This window comes from Epinephelus lanceolatus, chromosome 19 (genome assembly GCF_041903045.1).
Source record: "Epinephelus lanceolatus isolate andai-2023 chromosome 19, ASM4190304v1, whole genome shotgun sequence".
NCBI classification, from domain to species: Eukaryota; Metazoa; Chordata; class Actinopteri; order Perciformes; family Serranidae; genus Epinephelus; species Epinephelus lanceolatus.
Window position 1 is genome coordinate 29,116,352 of NC_135752.1, and position 16,317 is coordinate 29,132,668.

General features: G+C 42.6%; 1 protein-coding gene across 1 annotated transcript; it reads left to right on the plus strand.

Annotated features, from left to right (window-relative positions):
* Positions 1-30: 30 nt before the first annotated feature.
* Positions 31-12,904, plus strand: spag8 (sperm associated antigen 8). The gene is made up of 6 exons (XM_033647612.2): positions 31-329; positions 5,200-5,359; positions 5,583-5,628; positions 8,833-8,947; positions 12,208-12,270; positions 12,628-12,904. The coding sequence occupies exons 1-6, from the start codon at positions 261-263 to the stop codon at positions 12,733-12,735; spliced, it is 561 nt and encodes a 186-aa protein (XP_033503503.1). The 5' UTR covers positions 31-260; the 3' UTR covers positions 12,736-12,904.
* The last annotated feature ends 3,413 nt before the right edge of the window (positions 12,905-16,317 follow it).

Sequence of the window (16,317 nt, forward strand, 5' to 3'; positions counted from 1 at the left end):
ATAAGAAGAAGGTAACGAGGAGCCTTTGGTTTGTAAAGTCGCACTTATGTATGCAGAATTTGTCAAGAATAATTTCTGCATCTTGTCTCCATTCAGCCTAGCAAAGAAAAGCGGTTGTCATGGCGACACTTCCGTCAACAGAGTTCTGTTGCTAAGTGGGTTGCTATGTAACTTCATTCAGTGAACGGGAGGTGATAGAGAGGTTTCAGTTTGTGTTTTTGATCCAGTTTAGTAGGGTTTAGTATTTTCTTGGTGCTACAATGACCGAACAGCCAACTACTGTGATAAATACAACAGGAAAATGTATGTTACACAACTGGGCAGAGGAGGTGAGTCAAGTTAGAGGTAACTTAACTGTGGAGTTCGCCTCGCTAATGTTAGCTAGCTGGCTAATGTCACTCCAGACTGCCTCTCAAACTGTGAGCAAACCGTGTAGAAATATAAAACTATAGCATTAATATGTGGTTTTCATCAATTTAAGCTCTGTTTATATTTATTTAATAGTTAAAATACTGCTCTGCAGTGTTATGCTGCGTTCAGTGACCACATAACGTGTAGTGTATGTCCCATTTTCACTGTAGAAAGTGGACTTAGCAGTTAAAAGCACAGGTTTACCTCACAGTTATTGTGGCAGTAACTCTTTTCAGTGACCCAGCATGCAGGGTACTGACACCTGGAAAACTGTCATGATAAATGTTATTAGTTACACCTGTTTTACACAAGTCAAAATACACTGTGAAATGTGTATTGCCACATGCTGTATTTCTGTGTTGTCCTACAAAGGCAAAGGGTTAAAGCCCTATTTAACTATTTATTGCAACAAGTGGAAATACAGTTATACCTAGTGCTGATGACTCCACTCTTAGGCTGCTCCCTGGATCAGACAAGGAGCATGCAGACAACCCCCCTGGGTGTACATGACTGGCCCCAAAGCAAGACATTAAAGACCCTTTTTTTTAAAAAAAAGATTTTTTGGGGCATTTTTTGCCTTTAATGGACAGGACAGTTAAGTGTGAAAGGAGGAGAGAGAGAGGGGATGACATGCAGCAAAGGGCTATAGGCTGGACTCGAACCCAGGCCGCTGCGGCAACAGTCTTGTACACGGGCTGCCTGCTCTACCACTAAGCCACTGACGCCCCATTAAATACCATTTTATCCTTTTAGCCTACTGTTGTGGCTCTATTACCCCTGTTGTCCTTTCCTTTGGACACATACAATATGCTAGGCAGGGGGGAGGCTCATGGCTGTGGATCCCCTGCCTGACACCATAGACACCCCTGACTTCCCCGTAATCCCCCCTCAAAAAATATTCTTGTAATATTCTTTTGGTTATGCCACTCTCTTCATCTGCTGACTAGATCTGCTGCAAATTTCCCGTTTGGGACAATAAAGTTTACCTGATCTTATTTTGAGCCATGTTAGAACTCTGAATTGGAAAGGTGGAGGCTGGGGTGAAGGAGGCAAAGCTTTGCCAGCAGCAGTGTGTGGCAGCATTAGTGGAGCAGGTATCAGTGGGTAGGAGGCCATATTTAAATGGACCATGTTGTTGTGAGAATGGACAGCAATTGGTGCATGTCTGATTAGAAATAATGATCCGATCAGCTGGCTGTCAGCTGGTTACAGCGGGGGCATATGGCTTCTGTGGCCTGCATGAACTAACACAAAGCTTAATTTTTAAGTTGTTCTGGTGTCCAACTAAATTGAATGTAGGGATAATATTGGAAATGCAGCAATCCTTTGCTTTTTTAAATGAAGTTATTTATCCAGCGACATAATAAGGGCTCAAACTTGATCTTTGACTCTTATTTGGAAGTTAAGGTACTCCTTTGCATTGTCTGCAAAATGATAAGGGATCATCAGGCTAATGACTATGACAGAGATAAAATCTAGTGATATATTATGAAACTGTGCAAACTACTTCATATAATACAAATAAATCAATTTGTAGGTTTTATAACCTCAGATTGTCTCTTCATGGTACTTTACCAACTCACATCATTAGGACCAAAGTGGGTAAACTAATATTTGTATTGAATTAAAACAAAACCATCCATCCATTTTCATTCGCTTATTCGGGGCCGGGTTGCGGGGGCAGCAGGCCAAACAAAGCATCCCAGACGTCCTTCTCCCCAGCAACGCTTTGCAGCTCCTTCTGGGGGATCCCAAGGTGTTCCCAGGCCAGATGAGATATGTAATTCCTCCGCTGTGTCGTGGGTCTGCCCCGGTGCCTCCTACCAGTGGGACATAGCCTTGGAGGCACCCAGGAGGCAAACCTGATTAGATGCCTGAACCACCTCAACTGACCCCTTTTGACACAAAGGAGCAGCGGCTCTACTCCAAGCTCCCTCCAGACGTCAGAGCTCCTCACCCTATCTCTAAGGCTGAGCCCAGACACCCTACGGAGGAAACTCATTTTGACTGCTTGTATCAGCAATCTCATTCTTTCTGTCACTACCCAGAGCTCATGACCATAGGTGAGGGTTGGGATGTAGATGGACCAAACTGCCGATCCATCTCAAGCTCCATTCTACCCTCTTGCTTGAGACAGTAACTCACTCCCAACCCAGAGAGTATTATTTTTTCTATCCTTCAGAATTGCAAGTTGCAACATCAAAAACAAGTACTGCATGCTTGAATAAACAAAGCATTATAAACACAACGAAACAAAGCCAGAGAATCTTTAATAAATTAACAGGATTTTGACTTGGTTTCTTCAGAACTTTTGTAGTTAAAGCAAAAACAACCCACTGTTTTCAACAAAAAACAAAATGAAGTTAAGATCTTTTGCCTTTGCAGGACAGTACAGCTGGTCAGTAGCCGACCAATAGCCACTCTCCTCTTGTGTGGGTGTGTGTGTGTGTGTTCGTCCTCACACTAGGTCAAAAGCTCACATAACGTTCAAATGTTTAGTGAGGCGCTACGAGTGCAGTTTGTGGTGTGTTTCAGTTCAATGTTAAGCCTTTCATACAGCGATTGTGCACATGTTCCTTTTTTCTGTGATATGCGTCATAATGGCTGTGAGGCTTTCTCTGCGTGCTGCATTACCTTGAAAACTCAGATATAAAAAGACTGACTGTCAGCACTACTAAAGCTGGCACATGCTTGTAAAAGGTGTTCAACATGTGTCTCATTATGTGCGTGTAAAACACAGATATTATGAATAGGGCTAAAGATGTTAATCAGAAGTTCCCACAGCACGTGGTGACCTTGTCAAAACACTCTTCAAAAGACCCCAAAATATTCAGTTTGCTGTCTACGGACAGGAAATAATGAGATTTTATTGATTCAAATGCCAGTATTGATTCTGCTTATCGGTCTGATTCTTTATCGATTCCCTTCACTTTTCCCGATCACTTTTCTTTGTGGTAAAATAAGGCCTTCACAGCATTGATAAGAGGAATTAATAAGCTTACACATACCACTCCAGTGAATCAGATGATTTCTCAAAAAGAAGATTTCTTGATTCCCATCCCTATTACTATCATAACAGACAAAGAAAAGCAGAAAATCTTTTGAGATTTGAGAGCAGGGGGGGAATCGAGAACTGGTTCCAGTTGAAAACCAGTTCCAACTTGTCTGTAAACAGTTAAATAGTGGAGCTTTTGCACGCCCAAGTCACATGCTTATTTCTACTGTACTTCTACCAAGCAGCAACCTCTGAGGCTGATAAATGAAGCCAACACAGAAGTGCCAGAAATCGCCACTTGAGGCTGGCTCCAAAACAGACTAAATCCCCATAGACCCCCACGTTAAAATGCCCAACTTTACAGCACAAATAAACATGTTTACAGCCTGGTGCAAAAAAAGGTTTTCATGTCTATAGGTAATTCTATGGGGGGTTGAATCTTTTTTGTAACTTGTGCATTGAGTAACATTACAAGTTAAAGGGATAGTGCACCCAAAAATTAAAATTCAGCCATTACGTATCTACTCACCCATATGTCGAGGGAGGCTCAGGTGAAGTTTTAGAGTCAAACGTCCAAAAACACATAATTGAAACCACAAAATATCTCCATACTGCTCGTCTATAGTGATCCAAGTGTCCTGAAGCCCTCACATAAAGGCAGCGAGACTGTGAGACATGGGCACCACATTCATGTGTGTTCACGTGCTTTCACTGGTCTCATGCGCAGGCACGCACATGTGAACGCGGTGCACATAGAGGCGCTTAGAGCTACAGGCTACATTGAGGCTAAAAACAGAGCTCAAATTACATTTTTCCAAACAACTTTTTATGCCGGGGCTTCAGGACACTTGGATCACTACGGACGAGCAGTATGGAGATATTTTGTGGTTTCAATTATGTGTTTTTGGACGTTTGAATCCTCCATTAGATGGAGTTGTGTTGCTACCTCCTCTGCCCTTGGATCTCCACAAGTGTTGTGAGGACTCTAAAACTTCACCTGATCCTCCATTGGCATATGGGTGAGTAGATAATGGCTGAATTTTCATTTTTGGGTGCACTATCCCTTTAACGTTCCACCTTAAAAGTCGCTGGCAGTCGGCCCAGTAAATTAAGTTATTTTTTTCTCTGACTCCTGCTGTTGCGAGAGGCAGCAAAACCTTTCATTTTATAATAAAACTCTCCACAGTATGAACAGTGGTTATATGAGCCTCAAAACCAGCCACAACTCAGCTCTGAGCAGAGTGACCGTCCTCTATTGACCAATCAACAGACTGCAGTGTTCACAGCTCCACCTTTTAGTACCAGATCTGTGTGCTAGGTACCCCAACAGAGGGGGGACCAAAAGTGGGGACAGTACGGGACGGTACCATTGGTACCATCCACAGCTTTTCACAGTGGAAACGGAAAAAAGGGTACTGAACTGAGCTGTACTGTACCGTACTGCTTGGTTGAAACAGGGCTCAAGATGATGTCATCTTCTGCCTCCTGCTGTGGTGAATCTACAGCTCACAGCAACCTAATGCAATACAGTCTCTGATTTATGACTGATATCTAGTGACGGCAAAAATGTTTTTGTAGTTGTCGTTAAAGAGGGCTAGCTTGGCTTGTTCACTATACCACATGAACTTTGCTGTCACCCTGAACATCCCACCAAACCTCGCTCAAACTCTTAAACTCCACATAAAAAGGAATTGAACAACCAAATCTGACATCTGACATAATTCTGAGTCCAGTACAGCTCTGAGCATGTTTGTATTTTTTTTTATCTAAACCCTGTTTGTCCATTAACGCAGAGGGCCGTTGCCGCACTTGACAACCAGGAGACGATGATGGAAATCCAGAAACATGGACACAGAGGGATTCTCACGATGGACCAGAAGTCTAAAATGGAGGCCGTCACCACGCTGAGAGCAACTTACACCCCTCCGAAAAGTCCAGGGGTGAGGCTGCAGGGTATGTGTCTCTGTCTTTCACCAGCCACAGTACGAAACTACCATTTTAACCCAAATAAAGACTAGTCATGTATTTCAGTAGAGCTGAAAAGGTTTTATTCAGGTGGAGGTGTTGAGTACCACATTACAGCATTCACGTAGACACTGGTTGCTGCTTTGAACTTGTTCAGATGATGTACTCTGCATGTTCAGTTCATCTCTTCTCTTGTATTTCCACGGGTCAGGCATCAGAGGCGAGCTTTTGGAAAAACACATCGCCCAGATGATAAGGTAAATCAACTATGAAAGCCTTTTGATGCTAAATAAATAATTGCTGGAATCGGCTTGTTTATGGAAAAGGAGAAACACCGCCCGACCATGTCTTGCGGGGAACATGTTGGAGGAAAGTGATGTAATATTTACACGTCTGGGTTTGTTTTACTGTTCAATCACAGCTGTAATACCTTTTAAATCAGATTTTATGATGTTATTTTACATGGAGGCCAGTCATCCTAATGGGGTTTATAGAGTCTCTCCCCACAGATGAGGTTATTAACAACTGCTCATAAAGAATACAAAGCATCGTGTCTTCGGTGAAAGGGGCTCGTCTGGCAGCAGACAGTGTCTCATCACTCAGTCTTGAGCCATATGCTAAATTTCCTGGACTTTATACAAACACACCAGCGCGGCTTGATTCATACTGGGTTCCCTTCCAGCCAAGAGCTTGGAGCAGTTTTCTTGGCGGACCGCTTGTCATGCTAAACTCAATATAATTTTGGATTCACAAATTAGCCGAATCAGAGGTTTGGAGAGTGGAGAGGGTTTTGTTTTTTATTGCCTAAATGTCATCTCAGTCTATTTTGACACAACACAGTGATGAACACTGATCCACTGAATGACATTAAATGACGTGTGCAAGGATAATGAGTTTCTTACATCACCACTCTTAAAGGTCCTACACAGCATTGTTTCACCCACACGGTTGTTTGCACTGATTAGACCTCTTCTCAGGACTGTGTGGGCATCAACAGACTGTGCTTGACTACTATCTGCCTCCTCTTACACCTGAGAGGACTAGACAACTTACACACAACACAAAACAACAGTATATAGCTCTTTTCATTCGGCTGACTGAATAAATTAAGTAGTAGTTTTGATTTCGATACAAATGCCGAACACAATTAAATGTTTGCAGACAGTTTGTTGACACTTTTGTAGCTCGTTACACCAAGTGCAGGCATGTCCAAAGGCTCATTGTGGCCCAAAGACTGATTTTAAACGTTTTCCATTTGTTTCACAATAGCAGGACTGTCATACAATTTGTAGATATGCACCAAGTATAAACTACATAGGTGGAATAAACAGATGGTGAACAAGCAAACGAAAGGTTATTTAACAGCGATCATGGCCTCAGCAAAGAAGTGTAAAGTCAGCAACGAGGGCCACCACTTTCAGGAGCGCTGCAAAGTTGAATACTTTTTCACTGAAAGATGAAACAGTTGCATTTGTGTGGTTTGTATGTGATTTTTTTAAAAGCCAAATGATGTTAGAAGCAGCTGCCCCCTGATATTTTCACATTATCTAATCTTACCCCCATTCAAAAATGTTTGGAAACCCTTGCACCAAGTGGGAAATGCCGAAGCAAATACTCCCAAAATCTCAGACTCTGGAATTTTAAGTAGGAGGCTGATGTGAATGGTTCTTCCCACTTAGCTGCTTGTACTAATGCTCTGAACATTATGACTTGAATGTGAGATTAATCCCTCCTGTGTAAGGCACAGTGGAGCAGAGATGGGTTTTGCAAGACTCATGTCTTTACACTCAAGTCCCAAGTTAAGATAGACAAGTCCCAAACAAGTCATAATGTAGTTTTCACCCCACACGTTCTCATCCCAACTTGTCAAATGCCACCGCGCTGTCAGTGGACTTTAATGTCTCAGTATGACATGCTAGGTAACCCACCTACGACTGTTTTGGATGTTCACAGACGGCATGTCAGTTTACACTTGTTACATGCAGTGTGTCGTCAAAATACACTCCAGTTTCTGCTCATTACATGCATTAAGTCTTTTTCAGAACTAACTTACAACGTAGTTAAAACACGAAGATTTTAGGTTGATTTCCTGAGGTTTAGTCAACAAAAGCGTGTGGTTATGTTTAGGGTTCCCAGGGGTGAAAGTCCAAGTTTTGTTTAACCCATTCACCTCCCCTCCCATACTCCCTCCCACCCCATAAGGACCTTTTTGCTCTTTCAGTTATGGTAGTGGCTGGCAGTGTTACAAACTGATGCTGCCCAGTGCATATCATACCGCTGCGAAGAATGCCTTTCTGGCTCCATGTCTGAAGTTGACGTCCAATGACAAAGTGGCGGTATTTGACAACTTGGGTTGTTGCCTGCTACATCTAAAATGGACGCACCTTGTGTGTATCATACCACTGTAAAGGTGCCTCTGTGCATCAGTCTCTGATGGCGAAATCACTGACAAAGCAGCGGTATTTGACGAGTTGGGATGAAGAACATCTGCTTAACCATTTTAACAACAGAGTGATAACTTTAGCCAATATTAATGTTAATGTTAATCAGGTTTAGATTATTGTTGTTTGTGCAAATTCAAATTTCAAACAAAGTAGGAGGCTGTTGCATCTCCGTCTGTCATTTTTGACCCACGCATTTTGCATACTGGAATTAGTTTTTTTATTAGACCACCACAAACTTTTTGTATGTGAAATAGCGCTCAGTAATGTAACGTTAGTTCTTCATGGTTCTCTCCTGCAACTTGACTGGGTGCTATTGGATTTGTTCAGGCAAAGTGGATCTGGGGAATTTTCTTTTTTTATTCATTTAAACCTTTATTTAACCAGGCAAACTGCTTGAGATCAGATGATCTCTTTTACGAACATGGCCTGACCAAAAGCACAGACAGGAAAGAGAAAAAAAGAAAGCACCCACAAGGGGGTACTAAGCTCAAGGGAGGGGGAGGGGGGGGGGTGTTATAGGGACGCTGAGGAAGGAAGGTCAGATTAGTGTACAGCACAATACAATAGAATTAAGTGTTGACTTTCTGGGAATGAAAAGTATTAATGTCAGTTGATTTTTTAAATAACATACTGTCTAATCTTTGGGCTTTTGGGAAGGTATCAAGTCCTTTTAAGTCAAAAGGCTCAAGTCCAAGTCACTGGTGCTTAAGTCCAAACCAAGTTGCAAGTCTTATTTTAAAATTTATTAAGTTGAGTCAAAGTCATCCAATTTGTGTCTCGAGTCAGACTCGAGTCCACACTTTCAAGGGAGAGATGGAGAAGTGATGAACGTGTTAATGCATCATCCCCAAGGGAGGCCATAATGCTTATTTTTACTTTTCCTAGTATTTTCTGATGCTAATATTGTTGTACTTTAACTTAGCATACACTGTGGTTTGGCTACTTCTACTGAACTACAAAATCTATGTAGTTCTTCCAACATTACCAAATACTGAGGCTGGTATCTTGTTTTCACAGGGAGAAGATTCAGGCTGACATGAACCCACCGACTCCCAAAACTGACTTCTGCTCCACAACCCAGAAAGATTTCTGTGTTGATGGGTTTGTCTCTGTTACTCCTAAATCAACACAAGTAAGTGTGCGTATATATACTCTGTGTGTGTCTCCTCTAAACATTATGCTGCCACCTGTAATAAGTGCCTGAAATACAACTTTAATATTGAGACTGATATTAAAAATATCCAGACCATGTTGTGAGCAGTTTCATGTAGGGACTATTTTCTTTCTATTGTACTACATCCGCCAACTGAATCACCGCACAGAAGGAAGGGTGCATCTACTCAAGGCTGAGCTTTAATGTTAGCTAGCTTAGTGGTGCTAGATGAGCTAGCGATACGTGCATGCTTCCTCTGTGCAGTGATACTGTTGATGGGTGTTGCAAGGAGAAAAATATTTTTGGGGGTGTTCCTTTAACCTACTCCAGAGCAGTAGGTTTCCATGGTGATTTATCTTAGTTAGAGGAGCTCTATCAGCCAGCTTTGTGACAGCAGAGAAACTGAGTTAAACCCAAAGACTGCTGGCTGACCCACTAATCTTCATAATAGGAAAGGTGTGCTCAGACTGAGGGCAAAGTGATTTTCTGTTTTGTCTTATTAACATAAATTTAATGGTTGCCGTGTTGTCGCAGTTTGTGTGTATCCACCCCAAACAGCCAGTGTTTGTACAGATATATAGTTGTTTGTTTGTGTGCCCCAGTGACAGCTTGGCCTCTGACTCATTTCAAAACATATCCCTTTATTAGTTATTTTCCTCCAGTTTATTCCTTCTTGTCTCAACTCTTCCTCCTATTTTTTGTGATCAACATATTTTATTAACAAAAGGAAACTAATAACATAAACAAACAGCAGAGCAAGAGTGAATACAAGCAGACTTTCAGGAGGAGTCAAACAACAACAACAACAACAACAACAACAACAGTGCACATCTCAAGTACTTCACCACAGTGTAGATATAAAACATATGATGTCCTTGAAGGAAGAATGCCACACCTCAACTCTAAAGGATTTAGTGTTATTTGAAGACAGCTTGCTTTGCAGCCTGAAAACATAAAAAAAAATTGTTGTATAAACTTGAGTTAATTTGAGAATCATTCAGAAGAGTCAGGATTACAATTTTAAACCGTTTTCACCTTCAAGTCTGAGGCCATGGTTCTCTGCCGGAAAACCTTGTATTGTTACTGCCCCAAGTCAGTTCACGTACCTTGGGGTCTTGTTCACAAGTGAATGTAGAATGGAGCATGAGATGGATTGGCGGGAGCAGAGCAGAGCCGGAAGGCAAAGCTTTCGATTTACTGGTCCATCTACGTCCCAACCCACACCTATGGTCATGAGCTCTTGGTAATGGCCGAAAGAATGAGGTTGTGGATACAAGCGGCCAAAATGAGTTTCCTCTATTTGGTGGCTGGGCTCAGCCTTAGAGATAGGGAAAGGAGCTCGGACATCCAGAGGGAGCCCGGAGTAGAGCTGCTGCTCCTTCATGTTGAAAGGGGTCAGCTGAGGTGGTTCGGGCATCTGATCAGGATGCCTCCTGGGCGCCTCCTGTTAGAGGTGTTCCGAGCACATCCAACTGGTAGGAGGCCCCAGGGCAGACCCAGAACATGCTGGAGGGATTACATATCTCATCTGGCCTGGGAACACCTTGGGGTCCCCCCGGAGGTGGAAAGCGTTGCTGGGGAGAGGGACGTCTGGGGTGCTTTACTCAGCCTGCTGCCTTGGATAAGCGGTTGAAAATGGATGGATGGACCATTTCCTAAGATCACCTAACACTCTATTTAGATGGACTCCAAAAGTTGTTAACCTCTGGATAGTCCCAAACCATTTGGGGAAATATTTTTGGAGAATAAGAGTTGGTTTGTAGGACACTAATCAGTGACAATTTTGTTAATCCAGTAACTGTTTAAATTCATCCTCTGGTTCCAGCTTCTTAAATGTGAAGACGTGCTTTTTGTTCTCTGTCTAAGATAAGTGGAAATTTAATTGTTTTGGGTTTTTGGGCTAAAAGCAGTTTGAAGACAACACCTTGAGATCAGGGAACTTCTGACAGGCATGTGTCACGTTTTTAATTTTAGAGATGAACAGTGAATCGTTTAATTAAAAAAAAAAAAAGGTAAATTCATTAATAAGGAAAATAATCTCTGTCATAGCCCGGCTCCTAGTGTTGTAAAGTATAGAGAGAACTGGACCCAAAAGCATGACTCAGACAGCTGATTTAACAAGGTTCAGGCAAAAAATCCAAAAGGAAAAAACTATAAGCAACAAGTAGCAAGGTAGACTGAACAAGACTGGACCGCAGAGCCGGGGTATTTGTACTGCTGGGGTTGATTAGTGGATGACTTTCAGGTGAGCAGGCAGATTGGCAGCAGGAGTCATGAGAGCCACGCCCAGACACACAGACACAGAAAGAGACAAACAAGGAACCACAAGAAACAAAGTGGAGGGGGGGAAACACAGCTGACACACGAGGAATGAAGGAAAGGCACAGACTATGACAGCTTGGCTGGACAAAAAGTGGGAGACACATGGGTAAAGGAACAAATAAAGTGATTTATTAACTAAAAAGTAATCAAAGCAAGTCACGCAAGTCAGGAGAAGAGTCGAAAATGTGCTGTAAAAACAAGAGAAACAAAAGCCGTGCGACAAAGATGTATAATGAGGAGGCCTGCCAACAATCACCTAGCTGCTCTGTCTTAGAGGCCGTTTACACGTTGCCGGCTATTTTCATAAACGGACATTTCACCGTCTCCGTTTTCAAAAAGATCTTCGTTTACACTTACCCGTGTATATATACACAAGAGCATGCCAAACCTGTAGGTGGCAGTGTAACGAGAAGCTCAAGCCTTCCATGTATCCATTGTCACCATAGCAACATAGGTCGCACTTTTTACACAGGCGCAAGTTCCGGCGCATACTGTGACGTGGGCTGCCTATAACTCCGTTTATCTGCGTTTATCTCAGTTTACATGCAAACGCGCAACCGGAGTTTTCCAAAATCTCCACTCTGGCCGGAGTTTTTAGAAAGACTCGTTTTCAGAGGAGAAATCTCCGTTTGTGTGTAAACGAAGGGCACAAACGAAGGAAGATGTCTCCGTTTATCAAAATCACCGTGTACGTGTAAACGGCCTCTTATAAATGCATGGGGCACACTGAGCCCAGGTGTGTCCAGTACCCCTGATTGAACTCTATCAAGGTCTGCAGACCTGGAATGAGAAAACACAGACACAGCAGAGGGGCCGTCACAACCCAGAATGATCCTAAAATATTCCAAATAACACGGCTTCAAAAATTCAACTGACAGTGCTGTTTATCTGACAGTGTGCTCTTGTCTCATTTCCAGGTTCATGATTATAAAAATGACCAGGCTGTCACATTTTGGAGTGAAAACTGCCAGCGGGTACAGGTGTGTCCGATTGTTCCTGTTTGTTAATTTTACGTTAAATATTTTCAGCTCTTTTTAAGGGATTTATTTATGCGCCAAAAGGAATATATGATCTATATCAGAGTAAATTTCTCTCTCTCTCTCTCTCTCTGTTGATGTTTTTCATCTTCTTTACAAACAACATACAGTCACTAATGGCACCGTATAATGTCAGAAGAAAACGCAACAACAGCTCTTAGCAGAGTGGCACATCACCAAGGTTAAGAGGAGGATAATTATAGATTCCGTATTCAAAGCTCGGTGCCCCATTATTCCCTCTGCGCTTGACATACAACATTGACAGCAACATGTTTTAACTTGTGTTGCTTTGTGTCACAGGGTGTCACCACCATAAAGACCCTGAAAGCACCTTTCAAGAAGTCGGCCCTGTTCAGCACACCCATCAGCGAGCGGCTGGATGAAATCGAGCTCCTATCTGACGACTGAGTCAGTGTACCACGTAACATCACATTACTACCCATTAATATGAAACTGATGGCCCTCTTTAAGTTCTTGTCAGGAGGGTGACATATTTTCAGTCAGCAGTGGACTTTTAACCTGCCAAACAAACCATCTCTGAACTTAATAAAACAGATTCACTGAGAAACATTTGCCTCCGTGTTTGGCTTCCTAAGTAAATAATTATTTACTGCATCTGTCAGTCTGTCCACACCGTGTGTAACTCTAGTCAGCACTGACCCAAAGCATTACCAGTGACACACAGTGCAGACCGCAGCCAGTAAACAAACAATTAAGAGAATAAAGAGACGTAGCTGCGTTACTCCTCATTTCCCCTTCTCATTTTGTTGTTATGTTTTTCTTGACCAGTGTACAATTGCTCCACTTTTGGCCGTCCTCTGACATACCAGGTTGAAAAATACCAAGCTTACCCATTAAAGCTAAAGGAAATGAGTAACATTGTAGCTGCAGCAGTCTCACTCAGTATTGGACCAGTTTCAAAACTTGTTGTTCCCATTCATCACTCAGACACAAAAACATGGAAAAAAAATAGGATCCAGGTTGGAAAACACCAAACATATCCTTTAGGTTTGAATTTCTGTAGGATCCATATGTCCTTGGTCTGCTCAGCCAAACCACCGGTTTGTCAGTCACCTCTGGAAAAATTAACCACATCATTTACATGACATGCACATGTACGATAAACATTATGACCACACGTAAATGCTTCCATGAAGTGGAAACAGATCGGATTAGTAGAGTGGCAAAAGTGGGATTTATGTACAGGGAATGTTGCTGAGCAGAACAGCTGCTCAATCTTAATAAAGAGTGTGTACAAATTCTGAGATAGGTACGCAGCTCTTCTATCTGTGCAAAGCATGGTTTGATACAATGGAAAGTGGCGCACTGTGCTTTCAACCCCCAGCTTCAGTACTTTGTGGCGCATCCTTTAGTTTTTATAACGTCTAACAAACATTTTCGGTAAGTGCTGACAAGCGTCTTACACCTCTCGATCGGAATCTTTGCCCACTCTTCACGTGTGAAGGCCTTTAGCTCAGTGATGTTTGACGGCCTCCATGCTGCAACTGCCTTCTTTGAATCCCACCAAAGATTTTCAATCGGATTTAAATCTAGTGACTGTGAAGGCCACTCCAGGACGTTCCAGGATCTTTTTCTCAACCAAGCTTTGGTTGACTTGGAGGTGTGCTTGGGATCATTGTCTGGTTCAAAGCCCAATGATCATGAAGATTTAATTTGTCAACGTTCCTCTTTAAAATGGCCTGGTATTTCTGGTAATCCATGATGCCAGGTGCACGATCAAGATTGCCAGTTCCCACCGCAGAAAAACAGCGCCACATCATCAATGACCCACCTCCACGCTTAACCATGGGGGTTGTATTCTTCTGGTCATAAGCCTGGCCTCTCGTACGGCAAACATACCACTGGTCCATATGTCCAAACAGTTCCAGTTTGGTTTCATCAGTCCATAGAACTGTCTCCCAAAACTCTGTAGTCTTATCCAAATCCCTCCTGGCATATTCTTGTTGACTTTTGATGTTCCTTGTGGTCAAGAGTGGAGTGCGTCTTGGAGTCCGGCCATGAAGTCCTTGTTTATTCAGGGCATCTCTTATAAGCCCTTTTAAATAGGAATTGTGCAAATTTGCAGGAAAGCCAATCAGTATTTTTTTAGCATTGGCAGTATAAAAACAAAATCAGGGAGTGCAGCAAAATGCCACCTACCTAATTTTGTTTATACTGAATGCACCTTTTTTGGGGCAATGGGGGGCGTGAGCAAGTAACAAAACGTGTAGCTCAGCGTGTGACGTAAACAGTGACGTGGGAGGGAAGCCGCAGCTAGTCAGTCCTTCGGCAATTCTCTCGTAAGTTGACCTGTTCTTCACCGTCCCGTCATCTGACGGTTAATGGCCTCTTCGTTTGCGAGGACAAGGAGGGCGCGCAATTCCTTGTCTCCCCAGTTGCTCATCTTTACAGTGTCTGTCAGGTTTGCGTTTCCCTCTTGCTACTAGCTGCTCACTAATTCCTGCTATCAGCTGTTTCCTGTGTATCCACCGGCAGTGGGTCGCTCAACAGCTCCTCCCACAAGTCATCAACAGCCCCTCCCATTGCGGAAGGCCGCCTTGGTCTTTTTAAACTAAAAGGGTTCTGCCAATATGACAACCCTACGAGGCGGAAGATTGGGCATCTCGGATCAACTCGCCAACCCAGCTCTGTGTGTCTAAACGCTCGCAGCTTGCCGGCAAAACGGCCCAACATTCGTGGAAAATCTGGCAGTGTAAAAGGGGCTATAGTTGCCACTGAAGCACTTGTACCAACCTTCATCAGGTCATCCTGTCACATGGGGGTTTCTCTTGACTAAGTTGCTAAGGGCCCTTGATGAAATGTTGGGCTTTCTTCCATGGCCAGGTAGGTTTGCAGCTGTTTCATAAGTTTATATTTGCATCACAGCTGAAGCATATGAAGGATTGTTATTGAGTTCCCAAAGGCTTAATTATGATTCAACTCCACTTTAGGCCATTAAAAACTGTCAGACAGCTTTGAAAACAACAATAACAAAATGTGCTGTTACACACAAACACTACATCATGCATTTTCTGTGTTGGTTTTATGTATCACTCAACTCATGAAGAAGTCATCCGAAGAAGAATCTTGCTCTTTGAGAAAAACTTTAATTGATAAATCCTGAAAATCTTTGGGGGTTGAATGTACTTGTACTCATACAGAAAAGTCCACTGTTTCTCTCAAAGACTCTGAGCAGCAACCGTGAGAAATTATCTCGTCTTAATATACACATACTCTGTAAACACAATTGAGCCCGTCCCAGCACCGCAAAGAATACAGCAGGTTTAGCTAATGGACGATGGATCGTACAAAACACAAAGACATTTTTTTACTGAAAACGACAGTTGAGTATTTTTTTGTCGCTCAGCTGTTGTTTGCACCTCATGCTGCCGCTGCCTGACCAGGGTGCTCACTTTGTTTTCAGCTTTCATTCATCTTTTTCTATCATTTCTTTGTTGCCTTTTGTAACCTCTAATTGTAGCAATCGAGCGGTGCCGAGCGACAAAAAGCCACACTTTCCTCCTACACCTCATAAATATCTTGCTATTGTCCTTGAAGAAAATGACAAGAAAACCTATCAGGACTCAAAGAATAGCACCCAGTGTTTTCCTCTACTCTGACAAAGACCTGTGCGCTCAGGCCAACAGCATGCAGATGTGAAACACAACACACTCACAGGCTGTATGCTACAGATTCACATGTGTTCTGTCAATCAGAGGACAATTCCAGGCGCTGCTGATCCTTTCAGCAGGGATTAGTAGGTGGTAGCTATGGCGACAAGTAATTTTAGCTTGCATTTATGCAGCTTTTCTCTCCAAACATTTCATTATATCATTGGATGATACACAAAAACCAATTTGCCTCTGAAACACAAGGCCTTGGAGCACATTTATACTTGAGATCTGAAATGAAATGTGATACAGAGATTTTCTCTTTTGTTTCCCCTCTTTAATTTCAGTTCTTTATTTCTGTGTATCACTTTGGTCTTTT